Here is a 20,228-nt window from a genome sequence, read left to right as displayed (position 1 = left end):
ATTTTCCTCTATCCATCTACTAAGTATTTGCTGAGCTTCTATTCATCTAATTAACCAATATTTAAAAACCTACTCTGTAGCCTCTGGAGATATTAAAATGAGTATTACATTGTCCCTGTATTTTTAGAGCTCACACTCTAGCCCTCTATTATAGGCTAAGTGTATACACAGCAAAATTTAAGACCGTTGATCTGGCCTTAAACATTCATGATTACATCCTGAAATCTGAGCTACATCTGCCTCCCCTTTGGTATACTATCCTAACTCCATACACCCTGTGGTATAGTCACACTAGATTATTTATCATCACCAGTATCATTACAGTTTGATAGCTCTGAACTTGATAATTCTGTATCCTACCCAGCCATCAAAACCTTACAAAGGTCAGCTATAAACATTTCCTGATCTCTTAATCATTATTAAATGATCATTCTTCTGCATTCTCATGGCACTTCGTTCATATTTCCAACAGTATGATTTCACTATGTTTTGTGTTAAAATTAACTGTTTAACAGATTGTTCCAGAGAATAGGAAGTATATTTTATTTATCTGCATATACAACTCATGGTGCTATGTACATAATTGATGATATATATATTTGCAGAATGAAGAGATGAGTCAATGCTGAGTACAGGAGCAGCAAGAGAAGTATTGGTCTCTAGTTAGGAGATCAAAGTTCCATCATGGGCTTAACACAAACCAGCTGGATAACCTTAGAAACGTCATCAAACCTCCTGAGCTTCAGTAACCTGCTTGACACGCAAGGGGACTAAGATTGCCTCTGATGTATCATCTAACTCTAAAATTAGATGCTAACAATTAAGACTAGAGTAAATGCAGAAAAATTTGTGAGACTTGAAGAAAAAAAGTGCCTATAAAGATTTTATAATAGTAAGATTCTTTAACAACTTAAAGGTCCTTTGCCTTCTAGAAACTAAAAAAATTAAAAACCAGAAGGTCAATATTCCCAATGACCCTAGAGCCACCAGCTTCAGTTCCAGGGAACATCTAGAAGGAGAGCTCAACAAACATCTTTCTTCTTCAAGTCTTTCTCTATATTCTGTGGTTGAGTCTCTTTTTCTTCTTGTGAGCACCCATCTTTTTTTACCTTCCTCGCCCGTCTGCAGTTTCATGTTATTTCCCTTACTAAGTACAAACTCTTAGCAAATAATTACAAAGTTTGTCTTTGCTACAGGAAACATGTTGATATGTGAAAGAAAAACTCCAAAAAATTAAGTTAATAAATAGAGGCATATTTTGATGCCTTATAAAAGTGTAAGTACATATTATACGTTTCTAAATACTAAATCTCAAAGCAGATTGCTAATATCTAAAAACCTTACGGTCTTAAAAAACACTTTTGCCTTCCTCTTTTAAGCCACCGCACTGCAGAAATATTTCAAGTGGTTAAGGTAGTCAGAAATGAAGACCTTATTATTATTATTATTATTATTATTATTTTCATTTTATAAAAGTATTTATTAAGGATCTGGTAAGTGTAAGAATACCCTAGTCAGGACAAGGCACTTTCAATAACGAAGCTTACAATAAATGAATTAGTGAACTACTAAGCAGCAAAAAGGGATGCAAGTATTAAGACGAGTCAGATTTCATGACTTTTACTACATTTCCCCCAACTCCTGAAATCTAGAGCTGCTCTTTACGTAGCTAGGCTACAAGCTATTGAAGAAAGAAGTATATTTCGTACTGTGTATTATCTTCAGCATCCAGCACAGTGTCTTCTACAAGTGACATGCTCAGTAAATGTTGTTATTGATGGAAATTTGAGCATTTATAAACATAACCAAGGCTTATAAATAAAATATTAAAATATAAAATTAAAATATAGGACAGAAGGCTCTTGATAACTCAATGATGAAAGAATAAATGACCAATGAAATCATACAGACATGAATTTGAGTCCTGTGTGACTCTGGCCAAGTTACAAACCCTTGCTGAAACCATGTTTTTCATGTCTACAAATAGAGATAAAAAGATCAACTTCATTGGGTTGTATGATGGAGTTAATTTATTTAAAGTGTACCAGTGTAGTGTTTAGTACACAGCAGATGCTCAATAACCCATAGCTATTTTGTGCTCTCAGAAGGGAAAGTGCCACATTTAAGTACAGGCTTAAACCTAAGAAAATCTTTTTTTTTTTTTTTTTTTTTTTTTGGTCAGTATGAGATAAAGGTACACTTCAGCTTAGCCAAGATTAGCCCCAGCTTAAGGATCCAAAAAAGGCTACACCGTCTGCTTTGTTGAAGGACAAGTCAGATGCTGGCAAACAAAATCCGGAGGAGTAAGAAGCAGTGAAGAATCCATTAACACTGTAGGGTACATACCACTTAGAACATTTCTTTGATCTTAGAGGTTGTCATGTTCTTGGCTAGTTTTTCAAAATCCTTTCCTTTGCCTCTCATCACTTCAGCCTTTTAAGGGTCAAGTTTCATTCACCTGGCTACCACCCAAGAGCGTGTTTCCAACAGGCATCAGGATGCTTGGGGCACATCTGGTATCTGGGCTCCGAGTTCTTCTACAAGTCTGCTATGAGTAATTATTTTCAGATTCTAGCCTTTCCTTATGCACCTGATGAAAGTCTAAAATGTTAACTGCCTATTCCACTCAATGTGAATAACTTTATAAAGTGATAATTTACAGGCCTTTGACAAAGCTCAGAATGGCAAACATTGTCAACTAAAATAAATCTTGAACTAGATGAGATATAAATAGTAAATATGACTCAGAAAATACCCCAAATGTTAACATGCTTTCCACTTATTAAATATTTTCTCTTCATTTCCTCAGTGTCTCTATTAATACATAGCATTTATTGTTGTACCATAACTTGAACATCTGATTCACTTCAACTTCACCCCAGTGGAAAGCACATTATTACTTAGTACAGTTTATTTAATTCATTTGTTGAAATAATTATTTCCTCTGTTTATTCTCATTCCACATGTAGCTGAGAGGTCAGTAAGAATAGAGATTAGCACAATGATTAAATTGTTTTCTAGTTATTTCCATTATCTTTCTGAATTAGAATGTCACATTATGGTTTTGTTACTTTATCTTAGTAGTTAAAATTCCACAAAACATTGGAATATAACCATATTTAAATATCAATCTGAAAATCTTACTTTAAAATTTTAATGAGGTTTTTCCATTTATGTCTAAAGTTATATCTCAAATGAATTTTAGGATATGAGATATTTTAAATTTATTTAATATGGATGACAAACTACATTGCTATTTATTAATTTGACACTTGCAAAATTTAAGATGATATAGTTTGATTATTTTTCTTCTAAGAGTCTCATCTAATCTTTGTTGAAAGGGGCTGTCCAGTGTACTGTAGGTTGTTTATTAGCATCCCTCTCCCCTGGCTGACAACCAAAAATGTCTTCAGACTGGTGTGTGTGTGTGTGTGTGTGTGTGTGTGTGTGTGTGTGTGTGTGTGTTGGGAGAACTGCCCCTGGTTGAGAATTACTGCTCTAAAGACCTGAAGCTCCCCTACCCAATATTCACTGGCAATTAATTGTTTTCTTCTGTCACGTAGGAAACAAATGGTATTAACAAATTTATGATGGTTGTTTAACACTTGTAATTAAGTCAGATATATGTGTATTTTTCCTACAAATCTGGTTTCCTTGCTTCTATTCTTATTCCTCTGTATTCTATGTTCATTCTATTATTCATTCCCTCACTTATTCAATAATGTTTACTGAGCACAGACTTTATGCCGTGCATGATTCTAGGTGCTAGATATGTTGGTCACTAAAACTAGTAAGGTCCTTTTTCTCTTGGAGCTTACATTCTAGTGACATTTTTATTCTATACAGTAGAAAGGATGATCATTTAGAAATATTAATTGGGGCTGGGCATGGTGGTTCACGCTTGTAATTCCAGAAATTTAGGAAGCTGAGGTGGGCAGATTGCTCAAGCCCAGGTATTTGAGACCAGCCTGGCAACATGGTAAAATGCTGTCCATACAAAAAAATACAAAAAAGAATAAGCCAAACATGGTGGTGAGTGCCTATAGTTCCAGTTACTTCTGAGGCCTGGCTAAGCCTTGAAGGAGTGCCCCAATTCTCATCCAATCTGCAAAGACTGGGAGAGTGTTTTTAATTTTTGGTTTTAGATGTTTGACAAAATCTCTGTCAAATCACTAGCTAACTGTTACTCTAGTAGAATAAAGACTTCAGTGAGCATACAGGACAAAAAATACAATCTTTATAAAAATAATTTAGAAAAGTCATGAAACAAACACCTAGAACCTACAACAAGCAACAACAATGAATTCTTGGGGAGACTCTCATTTCCAGTGATACCACAGGGAGACTCTCATTTCCAGTGATACCACAGTCAAATATTCAAAATATTCCATTTTCAAAATTAAAAAAAATTACTAGTGTGTGAAGAAATAAGAAAGTATAACCTATTCACAGGAAAAAAAGTTAATATAAACTCCCTGAGGAAGCCCAGACATTGGACTTACTAGACAAGACTTTAAATCAACTATCTCCCTAACTGACCTAGCTCTATCTACCTCTTGTACCTCACTTTGTATCAGTCTATGCTTTGCTCATGATTTCCAGTCACAGTGGCCATCTTCGTGAGCTTCAGATCATCAAGCTTATTGCTGTCTTCAGACATGCTGTGTACTCTCTTCTGGAACATTCTATTTATTTGCATAGCTTACTCCATATAGTCTGTCTCTGTTCATATTCCACCTCCTCAGAGGCACCTTTCCTGACTACTTAATCTAAAATGGCTATGCCCATCCCAACTTCCTACAATTTCTGCTCCCTTTCATTGTTTATTTCATTACTCTCTGAAATTACTTTCACTCATTCATCCTTTGTTGATTGATTGATGATTGATTGATTTTATGTTCCCCTTACCAGAATGTAAGCTCCTTGGCAGCAGGTACTTTATTTGTATCATTTACTATGGATCACCCTCTTACGACCGTGAGTTAGGCTAAATAAATACTTAAATGAATAAAGGACAATTTGTATGTGTTGAATAATAAAAGATACAAAAAGCTTACAAAATTCTTGTGAGAAATCTCCCTCCATTCAGAAATTTTGCTTACTAGCTATTTAGTGAATCTACTAGAGGAAATCTGTCCACTGGTGATGCTTCAAATGCAGTGAAAAAGCAAAATGTCTGATGCCACCATCGCCTGCCATTTTCATCCCAGGGAAAATAATCACAGGCATGTTGAGGATAGTGGTGAGAAAACCTCTGCACCCTCCCCCTCTGCCACCCATAATCACTGGCCTGGTCAGGGACTGAGAGTGTGTTGGAGAGCTGCAGGCCAACCTCTACATGTAGTCCCCAAGACCAAGAAAGCTGGGCCAGTTTGGTGGTAGTAGTGATAGAGGTGTCCTTAAGATTTCAAAGTAATCCTATCTTTGGCAGAAGTTCAAAACAGGATGGGTAGTATAAAAATGCTGCTAAGTATTGCCTTGAGTTAAAAAAAAAAAAAAAAAAAAAAGAGGGACAGTAGATTGACTGGTCTTTGTTTCTTCTTGTTCAGCACCTTCTGAATCATTGCCCAGAGACAAGAGTCCTCCTTGATTCTGGCAAGTTCTAAAACAACCTGAGAGGAGAAATGATTCTGTAGAATTAAACTTATTAACAGCTGTGGGCTCATCTCATTAAGGATTAAACAGTTTTCATTCTGGATGAAAATCTTTCTAGAACCTATTATATACACCCTTTACTTTGTCATTATATTAACTACTTTTCCTTCTTCCCAAATACACTATAATGAGCTCAGCAACATCTTCCGTGGCAGTAGGGCAACCTGATAAGAATGTTGCTTCTGAAGCCAGACAGCTTGGATTCAAAGCCTGGCTTTGTCACTCACCTGTTGGGCACGTTAACATTCTATGCCTCAGTTTCTTTATCTGAAAATAGGGATAATATTAGTACCCTCCTCATAGGTTCTTGTAAGGACTTAATGAATTAATACATGTCATATACTTAACACACTGCCTGGGGTATACTACTGCTTGGAAAATGTTTGCTGCTGCTGCTACAAGTACTGTTAACAATGATCACTAGAGTAAGTTTTTTTTTTTCTTTTTTTTTTTTTTTTTGGTGTCTTGAGCTCATTATAAAGATGTTAAATTATAATATGCTGCAACCTAGTGATACCTTCTTAAAGGCACAGCATTATCGGCTTTTACATAAAATGGTCCCAAACTGATTTGCTGGAGTGGCCTAGCATGCCGTTTTATAGCTCTCGTATTTTCCTTTGTGAAGTCCCCTTTTTACTTCTCACTGTTGTTGGTCATTTTTCGTATCTACATCAGCTTCTTTCCATGCTTCTATTTTTGCAGGGGGCATAAAAAAGAGTTAATCAATTTGTTAGACATATGTGCTAAGTAAAAGCTAATATATTCTAAACTAAGTTGAAAAAACTCTTTCATGAATAGAGAGAAGGAACTTGAGTCCACGGACATCTATTTGGGCTAGTCACCTCTTTAGGCTATTTTATTTGTTCTCATTTCTTGCTTCTTAGATAAATATAAAAAGTTACTTTAACAGTAAGTTTCTGGGGTAATAGATAAAATAATGGTAATACATAAAGTTAAAATTAACAAACCTCTAATTGAGTTCAAATAAATATTCATTACAGTCCTATTACATGCTAGATACTGAAGAAACAAAAATGAATGATACAGTTCTGGACTACAAGAAGCTTGTAATTAAGAGGAGGAGATAAAGTATAAACAAAAAATATCAAGGTAATATAGCCAGGGATACCAAAGATTTTACACCAGGTACTAAGGGAATCTAGAGGAAGGGCCCTTAGCCTAACCTGGGGATTCGGGGAAAGCTTCCTGAAAGAGGATCATGCCTGAACTGAGCTTGATGACAGCCAGGTGAAGAAAGGTTAGATGGGCTATTCTAAGCATGGGAACATGAGAAGTGATGAGACAGGAAGCAGCACAGTGCTTTCATGAGAGTATGTAGCTGTGGGTATAAATGATACATAGTTTGATATTGCTGTGATTCCAAAATGAGACGGGAAATGGTGAGAAATGAAGCTAGGAGGTAGACTGCATAGGGATTAGACTCAAGGGGTCCTCATATGTCATGCTGAGAAGCTTGAATATTACTTTTTAAGAGATGGGAAGCCATTAAGAACACTTTGAGAAAAGTAGCAATTTGTAGATTTTCACTCTAGATGTAAAACTAAGTAAGCAGTGTAAAAGACAGCAAAATTAAAAAGACTGTGGGAAGAGGGACCAGTTAGGTAGTTGTTGCAATTAACAAGCTAGAGATAGTAAGAACTGAAAGGAGACAAGGCAGTAATGATGTATTCCAAATGTATTTGGAAGATAAAATTAGAAGGCCCTGGTGACTTAATTAGATGAGGTGGGGACAAGGTAGAGAGAAATCTAGGATGACCTTGAGTTACTAGAAAGATGATAATTCAATTAACTGAGAGAGAAATAGGTGGGTTTTGGACTTTGTTTTTTAATTTAGTTTCATTTTTTTATTTTGGGGGGTGGGCATAGGAAGATAAAATAGTGAGTTCATGCTGGGACATATTAAGCTTGAGGCAATTATGAGAGAGGTCAGAACTGCAGATATTTTAGAGTAATTAACAACAGATAGAATCATAAAAGCAAATGGCACCTCCTAGGTAAAAGTGAGAAAAGAGAGGAGCAGAACAAGAGTGAGACAGTAAAAGAGAGAGAAAGGTAGATGGCCCATGAAAGAAACTTAGACTCCATATTGAGAGACACACAGAGAGAACAGTACCATGAACGCCAAAGCCATGTATGAGTTTCAGATGTAGCAGTCAGCAAAGTTAAACACACTCATAACAGCTACATTTTCTGAGCACTCACTACATGTCAGGCACTGTATGGTTTTATACACCATATCTCATTTAATTTATTATCCACATGGTATGATGAATCTGAAGTTCAGAGAAGTCATGTAACTTACCCAAGGACATTGGGTAAGCTGGCAGAACTGGTATCTGAGCCCAGGTCTGCTGGATTACAAAATCCATGTTCTTAACTCTGCTGGAGTAAAAGAACTTCTTTGGGATATAACTTATTATTATCATAAAGACTGCTATATATTGCTTTTCCAAGAAGCATATCTTTAAACCTGTCTAGTAATCTCAAAATAATATTTAATGTCTAATAAGGTCATTATACATTTGATCACTTTATAACATCAAAATGAATTATTTCAGTGATACCTTTTAATAATCTTTTTTATTTCAGAAATACCACACTGGTCAAATTATGAGAACAGTAAGGTGTAATACAAGACAATCCACTCAACTGAGTAAAGCCCAGCTCCAATAAACCTAAAAGGAAGGTCCTCCTTGGACTAGTTAGTGTTCTTCACAGGAAAACTAAGTGCTTTGGACTTAGATCTAAGTATGCTCAGCTTTTTCACAAATTTACTATTGGTCCCAGGGAGAATCAGAGAGAGTATGCATAATTTAGCACAAACTTACCACAAATGTGGACGATTTCATTAAATTATACATTCTATGGAAGGTTTATTTTAGATAATAAATGATTATCCATTGGAGAGAGAATAAGAAAGTCACATTTGTATTGTAAAAGTTGTAATTTTCCCACTTCCCACTAGAGGAAGCAATAGCATTACTCTTACCATTTGGTGGGTAAAAGACAGCGTATTCTTCCAGTCCTAGTTTTCCTGTAAGAGAAAACCATAGAGGATTTCAATATGGTTAAGTAAATAAATCTTTAAAAATCAATTTATTTTGTGAATGTACTAACTGGAATTTTAAAAACTACTATAAGCTGATATGTCATTTCATGATGTGGAATTAACTTAAAAATTTATCAGCCAATCTTTTGACATTTAGCAAATCCTTTCATCAATTAAAGTTAACACGAACCTAAACACAACAGAAGTGATACAAAACAACCAAAAGAACAAATACTTTTAAGCTCCTTAAGCACTTAATAGGTATTTATTATGCATAAAATTGTTTTGCTAATTATAAATAAGTCTAATATATTTATTAAAGCAAGTCTTAAGCTTTGTAATACTGTGTTTACATTTTTATGGAATGTGCTGAAAGCTAAAAATTAAATGACTAGCTGTATGGTGGTCGTAATTTTCTGAATACCAAAACAGTTCACGTGATTTGAGAATGGGGTTGAATATTTGAAATCAGAATTGTCCTAGAAAAGTAAAGTATATTCACAATAATCAACTATTTAAGAGCTTTAAAAAGTATCTTTCCTTCAAAACTCTCTTAAAGTTCTCAGTTTTTTCCACCATCCACTGAATATCTTTAAATAGCTTTTATCTTGACAGTTTTACTAACAGTTTTGAGTTTATTGAAAAGTCACTTGCATTTTGGTACTGGGCATTAAAGTAATATTTCTAGTTAAAAATGTTCTTTTTATTCTTGCTGGGGTGGTGGCAGAGGTTAAATGAAGAATAAGAAGTTTGAGCAGTTCAGGTTAGGGTGGTGACAAAAAGGATTGATCTTGTCAGCAAGAAGAGAATGGAATCATGAAAAATAGGTAGGTAGGTAAGTAGATAAAATTGATTACTGGGATAGGTGCTGAGAGGTAAACAGAAAATATACATGTATGTTCCTTCAACCATGTTGTTGTAGTCCAGAATAAACCATGAAACATTAGGCTATATTTGCTAACTTTTCTAGCACAGCCTTTAAGTGTTTAGAGGTTCAGAGGAGAGAGAAATGGATGATGGGTTGGTGGACATGATGAGGTACGGGCTAGTTCTTCAGGGACCTGTGATTTTGAAGGTGGAAGAGTGGGAAGCCTTCCATATGCAGGGACTATAGGGAGGCTAGAATGAACATGGGGTATTGTAGAATAATCAGGGAAGCAAAGTTAGTTAGGTTAAGACAGTGTCAACTGGTCAAAGGCCTTAAAATCCTGGCTGAGTTTAGAGGTGAGCTCAGTAGATAATTAAGTGTACAATCAGTTTTTCAACAGATGACTTAGAGAAACAAACAAAAGGTTTCCACAAATTTAATTTAGAAGCAATGGAACTAAGAAAACCTTAAGTTAGGGGTAGTCCAACTCCAGCACAAGGTTATACGGCCTCTCCTAGGGTAGAAGCTGGAGCAATCAGGCAGATAGTTCAGACATGAGAGATACAGGAGAAACAAGTTTCTTTCTTCATGGAAACGGCAGAATGACCATACACAACGAAGTTTGAACTTTCAGTGTTGGGTGTTCACCATTTAATAATAATATAATAAAAAGTTGGGAAGCACATTCAGCTGAAGTTAATTCTATCTTCAGATGATGGCATGATATTGATATTTTATAAGCAGCTGGTGATAAAAAGGGAGAAAAAGGCTTAAACTAGAAATTAGAGAGCTAAAAGCATATAAATTATATCAAAGTTTTAAGTGTGGTGGAGCATTTTGAGAGAAGAAATATAGATGGTTTAAAAAAAGTAGAAAAAGGAAATTTGTGTTATAAACTCATTGAAAGAAAAAACAGATACGGCACAAAAACAGCAATAAAGGGGAGAGCACACAGGGAAGACAAAGGATGATTACAGTCATCTGAGAGAAATCTTAAGTAATTTATAATAGTTTGGCAACACCAATATCTCCAGAAAATAAAACAAACATTCTTGGCATGATGACATAAGTCTTAAATAATACTTTCTTAAAATGATTAAAAATTTACCTCTTATATATGATTTTGGTGGCGAGGCACTGTTGTATGCAAAGTGACTCAACACAGATGTATCCCGGGAAAAACAAAGTAATACCTGAATATAACATTGGAAAAAAATAGTAATTAAGCACCATTATAAAACCAGGTAATTCATTATTTCCTACTCAGCAGGGATCCTTCAAGTTCAAGTACCGTGCCTTAAGGTGGGAAGAGTGTCCTTTATTGGTACGCCTTTGGTAAGCATTACAGTGGGATGCCAAGTTCTTCCAAAGAATTCTCACTGTTTGCTACCTCAGAAAATGCAAGTCACTAACTAACTGTTGATTCTTCTCTTGTGTTTTCTATCTGGACAAGAGGAACACCTGGGGGAAATTTAACAGATGAAAAATGTATGGGGAAGACCCTGAGTAAGTATTGTGGCAGGGAGCAATTTGGGAAGTGCAGGAAAAGAACTTGACTCATGCTGGGATGCATCAGGCAGTTGGGCATGTCAGGGTGGGAGGGAAGGCAACTCGTGGCACTTAGAAGGGATGGCGGCAGCAATAGAACAATAAAGCGTTGCCTAATAAAGCATTGAATCTAGTTGTCTTGACCAGTAGGGTAGAGTTTGTCAACTCTATGTAGAGATGAAAATAGACAGGGTATAAAGTCAGGATCAAGGATGTCCATTAGGAGGTACTAGATTGAGGACACCAGAATGGAATCTGGGAGCAGGAGCCCAAGACCCTGTAAGGCCATTAGTGATAGGAAATCTGGGTCTTGGTATTAGAAGACCTAGGATTCTAAAAAAATTACCAAGATAAGAATTCAAGATGACTGGAAAGGCAGAACAGGGGCATAGAGTCAGGGCTGAACTAGCAGCAGGAATGAAGGGAGAGGAAAAACCCTTTTGTGTCCAAGACACAAGAAAGGAGACTCAGCTTTGGTAAAAGGATAGGTAATGGAGATTGGGCATCAGTCAGGTTCAGTGGTAGAATGTGTACTGACCACTGCCACTGCTTTATTTTTATTATATTTTAAGTGACTATATAAGTGGTACATGTTTATGATTAATTTAGGAATATGGATTATTAGCTGGGCTTGGTAGCTCATATCTATAATTCCAGCACTTTGGGAGGCCAAGGCAGGAGGATCACTGAAGCCCAGGAGTTCAAGATCAGCCTAGGCAACATAGTGAAACCCCATCTCTATTTTTTAAAAATTGAAATTAATTTTTAAAATAAAGAAATACAGATAATCAAAAAAGGGGGAAACAGTCATAATCCCGTCAGTCTTAATAATTTGATGTACCTCCTCTCAGACTGCTTTTTAACATACTCATACAATTTTTTTCAAGCCAAACAGGATTATATATAGTTTTCTTTCACTATTATAAAATAAATATTTCCTACACATTTTTATGTTACAGAATATTTCACTGTATGAAAGAACATAATTTATTTAACCTGTATTGTTGTTTAACATTTCATTATTTCCACTTTTCCCCAACTACAAACAACACTACAGTGAATTTCCTTATGGCTAAATATGTACAACTTTAGTTATTTAAATTCCAAAAACTGGACCACCTGTCTGGTCAAATGCTTTGGGCATTTTTAATTGAATGATGCCTCTCCCACAGTTTCTCTATTTACTTCTTCCTAACTCCTATGAGCTGTAAGATTTACCTACACGTATTCAACCTGCAATGCCTTTTATTTACTTTCATCCCTCCTGTTTCATTCTGGATGACTTTCTCAGATTATTTTTTCATCAGTTCACTAATACTCTTCTTCTGTCTCTACTATGCACCAAGCATTGTTCTAAGTTCCTTGTGTTTAGAATACATAAAAGGAAAGGAACAAATAAAATACCTCTTTATGGAGTTTAATTATGATGGAACAGAATGTATGTGTAACAAATAGCAAAAATAATAAATAATTACATTATATTCTATATAAGGTCGCAAGTGCTATGGAAACAAGATAAAGGGGAACAGAGAAAGAGCAGCTGTCATTTTAAAGACGCTGTTCAGAGTAGGCTTCCTTGAAAAGGCGTCTTCTAATAAAAGACTTGAATGGAGTTGAGAAACTTAGCACGTGAATATGTGTGCAAGAGCATTCCAGGAGACTTATTAGGAGACTACTGACAGTGGTTTGCACTAAGACGGCAGCAGCGTATGCTGGATGTACGACACGCCACCCAGAGATCCTCCTCTAGGAATGAAGGACATACTATAGCAGCTGGTAGAGCTGTAGCAGATAGTCCTCAGCAGCCAGCTCTTTTCACTGACTATCTAAGTTGAAGAAAGCTATTTTGCTCAAATATCCAGGTTACATACTTTTCCTGAAATGGCCTACATCTAATGAAGATGATGCAAGGGAAAAAGCTCTGAACTTCTCCCCAGCTCAGGATGGGTCTGACAGTTTATCCCATCTTCATAACGCTCTGCACCATTGGCTGAGGGTTTCATTTAAACTGTATTGCAGCTAGACTTTTCCTTATGCTCAATCCTTAATTCACTGCACTTCTACATGTGTTGATTCCAAGAGGACTCCCCAGTAAACCTTTGGCATGCTCATCTCCATCTAAATTGGCTTCTCTGGGAACCCATCATACAACACAGAGAAAGTAGGAAAAAGTGGTCAGGTTCTAAATACATTGTGAAGGCAGGGCAAAAGGAGTTATGAATAGATTGATGTAATATTTGAGAGAAAGACAGGAGTCAAGGAGAGTCAACATGTGGAAGATGAAAGTAGAAGGATGTTTGATCTCAGCAGGTGGAACATCTTTAATTGAGACAGGGAAAGTGGTAGGCAGAACAGTTTTGGGAGTGAGATCATGAGTTCATTTTCAACATGCTAAGTTTGAGATGTCTGCAAGACATCTAAATGGAAAAAAAATTGAATAGGTAATTGGAGATACTGGTATGGAGTACAGAAGAAAGGTTTAAACTGAAGATATAAATTTCGGAGGTATCAACATGTAGATGATACTGAAAGCCACAAAGTAGGTGAGCTTGGTGAAATCATCAAGTGGGTGAGTGTAACTAGAGAAAAGACCAAGAACTGAAACCTGAGGCATTCTAGGATATTGGGGAAAGAAAAAAGAGAGAGAAGGAACCAGCCTATACAACTGAGGAGTGAGTAACCAGCAGAGGTTGATTTACCATGATGCTCTGTGAGTGCTGGAAGTTGCTGGGAGACACAGAGTGTCCTAGGCAAGGAAAGTTAAATCAGCTTGTAATCAGAAAGCATTTCTTTGTATGCATTTCTGGTAAACTGCTTAATAAGATCTCAGAAGAAAAAGACCTGAATTTCTACAGTTCTAATAATTTGTTACAAATTGTTCCTCATTCTAAGCAAAAATACTGTTCTTATCTGGTTTTGTATTTGTAATATGATATTCTCTTTCTTAATCTACAAAAAACTTAAACAAATTTACAAGAAAAAAACAAACAACCCTATCAAAAAGTGGGTGAAGAATATAAACAAATGCTTTTCAAAAGAAGACATTTATGAGGCCAACAAATATATGAAAAAATGCTCATCATCACTGGTCATTAGAGAAATGCAAATCAAAACCACATTGAGATACCATCTCATGCCAGTTAGAATGGCGATCATTAAAAAATCAGGAGACAATAGACGCTGGAGAGGATGTGGAGAAATAGAAATGCTTTTACACTGTTGGTGGGAGTGTAAATTAGTTCAACCATTGTGAAAGACAGTGGGTGATTCCTCAAGGATCTAGAAATAGAAATACCATTTGATCCAGCAATTCCATTACTGGGTATATACCCAAAGGATTATAAATCATTCTATTATAAAGACACATGCACACATATGTTTACTGTGGCACTGTTTACAATAGCAAAGACTTGGAACCAACCCAAATGCCCATCAATGATAGATAGGATAAAGAAAATGTGGCATATATACACCATGGAATACTATGCAGCCATAAAACAGGATGGGTTCATGTCCTTTGCAAGGACATGGATGAAGCTGGAAACCATCATTCTCATCAAACTGCAACAAGAACAGAAAACCAAACACTGCATGTTCTCACTCATAAATGGGTGTTGAACAATGAGAACACATGGACACAGGGAGGGGAACATCACATACTGGGGCCTGTTGGGAGTGGGGGAGGGGCTGGGGAGGAATTGTCGGGGGTGGGGGATTGAGGGGGAGATAACATTAGGAGAAATACCTAAGGTAGATAACAGGACGATGGATGCAGCCAACCACCATGGTGTATACCACATGTATACTTTTGTAACAAACCTGCATGATCTGCACATGTACCCCAAAACTTAAAGAATATACATTAAAAAAAGAAATACAAAATTAGATTCACACAAAAAAAGAAGGCCCTCAAAATTGTATAAGCTTTAGATCCCCAAAATGCTGAATTTGCTGCTGTTGACTAGTAAAATAAGAGGAAAACTAAAAAGACTGTGGTGTCTTGAAACCCAAGTGAAGAAACAGCACAACTGAATAAAGTGCTATTGAGAGATGAGTTAAAAGTAAGGTGGAGAATTGGTCATTGAATTTAGTTCTTGATGACCTTGACAAGAGTAGTTTCAGCTCAAGTAGTAGGAGCACCGTACACAGTGTTTGGTAGTTGCTTTTTAAAACAAACTTTATCCACTAAAAGATCTTTTCATATTAGTGTATACAGAGCTGCCTCATTCCTTTTTGAATTTTTAATTTTTTTGGTAGAGATAGGGTTTCTTTATGTTGCCCAGGCTGGTCTTGACTTCTTGAGCTCAAGCAATCCTCCTGCCTGAGGCTCCCAAAGTGTTGAGGTTACAGGCATGAGCCACTGCGCTTGACCCGCTGCATTCTTTTTTAAAGGGCTGTATCATGTTTCACTGAATATGTATTCCACGATTTATTTAATGAGTTACTCCCCAATATATGAACATTCATTTTCAACTTTATGCTGTTTCTGACAATACCAAAACAATTAGCCTTTTACTGTGTCATTTTACACATACGAGTGTCTCTGTAGAACAAATACATAGAAATAGAATTGCCTAGTCAGAGTATATGCGTTGAAAAATGTGATGGCTATTTGGCTGTATGTGTGTATATCCCTTGTTATCTTTTTCCAGCATTTCTATATGTTTATAGTCTAAAAGGGGTGTGTGTGAGTAAGCTCAATCCCTTATGTTGCCTAATTCTATTTTCCATTACATAGTCTAAATGATTATTACTCATATTTAAAAGAGTAAAGGATTTTAATATTTTATTTGGTAAAGAGGCAGTTAACTGAATCATCTTATTAGTTCTACTGGCTTTCAGTCAAATCCCTTGAATTTTTAAATATCTATAGTTAGCAATAATGTTGTATTAGTTAACAATAATGTTGTATCCTTTCTGTTATCTATTACTTTATTTTTCTTATCTTATTTAGTTGTTTAGAAATTCCAAAATGATATGTTCTTTCCTTCCTTTAGTGGGACCATCTCTAGTATTTCACTAATAAGTAACATTAACTTACATTAAGATTGCAAATGTTGGTTTCAAATAAATACTATTATATTGAGAAAATATATTAATACTTGATTTCTAGTGTATAAAAAGTTAGTATAAAAATGAATATTATGTTGCACAACAATGTGAATATACTTAACACTGCTAAACTGTATCCATTTCTAAAATGGTTAAGATGGTCAATTTTATGTTGTGATTTGTTTTACTGCAATTAAACATTTTTTTTAAATTATCAAATACAGTCTCAAATAAATTTTTGGCATTTATTGAAATAATCATGTGAATTTTATTTTTTGACTTATAATAAATATTTTCCAGTAATTCAGAAAAACCATTAGGGTCTAAAAATGATAAATTTGTAAATATTAATCTCTTCTCTTACCAAATTTTCATGTACCACTGTGGTAGGTAGAATAATGGCCCCCAAAGATGTCCACATCCTAATCCCTGATATTTGTGTGCTACAGTTTGGATGTGGTTTGTCCTCATGAAAACGCCTGCTGAAATTTAATTCCCAATGTGGTAGTGTTGGGAGTTGGGGCTGGTGGGAGGCATCTGGGTCATGGGGGCAGCTCCTTTATTAATAGATAAATGTATACTTGTGGGACTGAACTAGTTACTGTGAAAGCAGGTTGCTTCTTCTCATGTTTGGTCTCTTTGTATACACCTGCTTCCCCTTCCATTTTGTGCCATGAGTTGAAGCAGCATTGGACCTTCACTAGATGGGCTGTCCAATCTTATACTTTCCAGCCACCAGAATCATAAGCCAAATAAACCTTTCTTTATAAATTACCCAGCCTTAGGTATTCTGGTATAATCACACAAAATGGACTAAGATACTATGGATATGTTACCTTATGTGACAATCGGATTATGCAGATGTGATTAAGTTGAAGAGCTTTAAATGGGAAGAGTATTTAGAATTGTCTGGCTGGGCCCAATGTAACCACAAGGATTGTTATACAAGAAAGAGAGAAGCAGCAGGGTCAAAGTCAGAAAGAGATGTGATGATGCTCTCTGCTGGCTTTGCAGACAGAGGAAGGGGCCACAAGCTAAGGAATATAGGTGCACTCTAGGATCTAGAAAGGGCCCCAAAACCCAGATTCTCCTCTGGAGCATCCACAAGCAACATGGCCCTGCCAACGCCTTGACTAAAGCCCAGTGAAACTCATTTCAAGCTCAACTAACTTTATGGCAGCAATAATAAACTAATAGAACCAATCAACAAATACAATGATAAACATATAATTAGGGTAAAATAATATAACAAGAAAATATACTTAGAAACATCTTTCTACTATTGTCTAGAGGAAAAACAATTCCTAAAAAAAAATTTGTATTAACTTTGCCTTAGTTTAGCCGACTCATAGAAGCACAGTAATTTTAGAAGAAGCTCTATGATTAAATATATCTCCCTAGAGAAGACAAGATATCTGAGACTGCTCTAAGGAGAATATTGGTGACTGTAAGGTGATAATGCCAGAGGTGCTATGTTAGACAGTATGTACTGGTGTGCAACTGTGGGATACAAGCAAAGAGCTGCCAACTCATATTCTAACCTGAGTTGTTTTAACTTCTAAGATTCTAATTTTTCTATCTGTAAGGAAATGACAGTTCAATTGTAAATCTGCTAGAAAATGGTATGATTATATGAAGATGACAATTCTAACAAAATTAATTTCTAGAAAATCTAACCTGAATTACCTACTAATTAAGTAAAAATTAAACTTTATGGGGATGAAGCTACAGATGATAGTAATTTACTTCATTTCGAAGAGCTATAAGAAACTGAATGTGTAAGTCTGAGCTTTGCTAACACGGCAGAATTATACCCAAATGTCTACATATAGCCGCAAAAGATTTACTTTGTCCTAAAGCTTTCTTTTATTTCTAGAAAATATATTTGTGGCAAATGTTTCTGAGAAATTAATTATTTTTATAATAAAAAGCACATAAGAAATAAAATATCAATTGGGCAATCACTTTAATGTAAAACTATTATATATATTTTTTCATTTCTGATGCTCTTAAATTTTTATTCTATCAAATTTAGAAAATTTCAAATGATAAATTTTTAATAATCACTTTTTAAAACACTCTGTCCTGATATAAACTTTCAAAAAATAAAGGGCAATGTGGTTTACTAGGCTCTGAAAATGGACACCCCTGGCTTGGGGTCCTGATAGCTGCTTCAGCTTGGGATCTAAGCTTCTGCTACTTCTTCATCTATAAAACAGGAATAAAACTACCTCCTAGGGCTGCTGTAAAAATCTTCTATAAAGTGGATTCTGGGAAGATGGCGCAGTAGGAAGCACCAAGAATCTGTCTCCTCACCCAGATAAAAATTGCACTGGCAGCAACTGTCTGATGTAATTATTTTAGAACTCTGGAGTCTACTCATTTCTTGTAACTTTTAGGAGAAAGCTTGGATGGTAAATTGCAGTTAATTTTGATAAATTTCAGCTTCTAGCATAGCCACACATATGCATCCTCCTTGACAGGCAGGAATACATGAGTCCCAGGAGCAGCTTACAAGCAGTTTGAAGGACCCAGAAAGGAAAAAAAACACCCCATCCTCTAAATATCTGCTATCTATAATTTAATTGCTTCTTCTGACCAGAGAGATGCAAACAAATAAGTGAGGGTGAAGATGGACGAAGGGACCATTGTTGTTGAACCATCCTTGATTATTACAAGCCCCTTCCCCTCCGGCTTAAGTGATTTTTCAGAAGAGTTAAAAGGACAATGTTCTCCCTCCTCTTCATTTTTCACTTTCATTCTCTTTGGGAGCCAGATGTTAAAAACTAGATCATTCAAAAAAATTGCATATATGGGGGAAATGAGAAAGTGACCACATATACTCAGGGAAAAGTAAAGGCTAAAAAAAGACCCAAGATGTTAGATTTATACCTCAGCCTGATCCCGGGCAGAGAAAGAACAAACAATAATCAAAAAGAAAAAAAAAAAAAAAAAAAACACTAAAACTAAAACCAAAACAACAAGTAAAACATTGGAAAGAAAAAGAATCTGATTTCCAGAGATTCCACAGTATTATATTTATATGTCTCATTTTCAACAACAACGAGAAAATCACAAATAATACAAGGAACTTGGAAAGTATGGCCCATTTAAAGAGCTTAAAAAAAAAAAAAAAAAAAAAAAAAAGACATGTGCCCTCGAAAAATACCTAACACCTGATGGCAGATCTACTAGACAAAGACTTTAAAACAACTCTCCATAGATTCTCAAATAACTAAATAAATGTTGAGAAAATCAAGAAAAAAATGTGTGAGCAAAATGGAAACATCAATAAAGATAGCAAACCAAAAAAAGAAACCAAAAAGAAATTTTGGAGCTGGGAAGTATAATGCTAAAATAAAAACTCACTAGAGGGATTCCAAGGCAGATTTGAGAAGGTAGAATCAGCAAACCTGAAGATAAGGAAATGGAAATATTTGAGTCTCTGAAACAAAGAAAAAAAACAATTGAAGTTAACAGAGCCATAGGAACTTATGGGACACCATTGAGCCAACCGATATGCATTGTAGGAGTCTCAGAAAGATTAGAAAAATTGAGGAAGGGGTAGAGAGAATATTTGAAGAAATAACGGCCAAATATTTCCCAAGCTTGATGAAATACATGAATACAAACATCCAAGAAGCTCAATAAACTCCATGTAAGATGAATTCAAAGAGACCCACACTAGGACATGTTATAATCAAACTGTTCAAAGTCAAAGGCAAAGAGAGAACTTTGAAAGTTGCAAGAGAGAAGTGACTTATTACATGTAAGGGATCCTCTGTACAATTATTAGCAGATTTCTCATCAGAAACTTTGAGGACCACACACATGGGCTGACATTTTCAATGTGGCAAAAGAAAAAAGCCATCAATCAAGAATCCCATATCCAGCAAACTGTCCTTCAAAAGTGGAGAAAGATTCAGACTCACATAAATGAAAGCTGAGACAATTTGTTACCAATAGACCCGACCTTCAAAACATGCTCACAGGAATCCTGCAGAATGAAATGAAAGAATACAAGACAGTAACTAG

General features: G+C 35.6%; 1 protein-coding gene across 2 annotated transcripts in view; it reads right to left on the bottom strand.

The window, feature by feature from the left end:
* Positions 1 to 20,228, bottom strand: part of TBC1D19 (TBC1 domain family member 19) — a 164,775-nt gene that overhangs the window by 31,095 nt on the left and 113,452 nt on the right. For both annotated transcript variants that reach the window (XM_003927498.4, XM_074395976.1), the window contains 2 exons: positions 10,702 to 10,786; positions 8,666 to 8,710 (listed from right to left, as the gene is read on the bottom strand). In XM_003927498.4, coding sequence (XP_003927547.1) covers positions 8,666 to 8,710; positions 10,702 to 10,786 — 130 coding nt within the window. The remainder of the gene's footprint in view (positions 1 to 8,665; positions 8,711 to 10,701; positions 10,787 to 20,228) is intronic.

The sequence above is a fragment of the Saimiri boliviensis genome, chromosome 3 (genome assembly GCF_048565385.1).
Source record: "Saimiri boliviensis isolate mSaiBol1 chromosome 3, mSaiBol1.pri, whole genome shotgun sequence".
NCBI lineage: Eukaryota > Metazoa > Chordata > Mammalia > Primates > Cebidae > Saimiri > Saimiri boliviensis.
The sequence above is the reverse complement of the archived record's forward strand: the minus strand, read 5'-3'. Positions and strand labels throughout refer to the sequence as shown.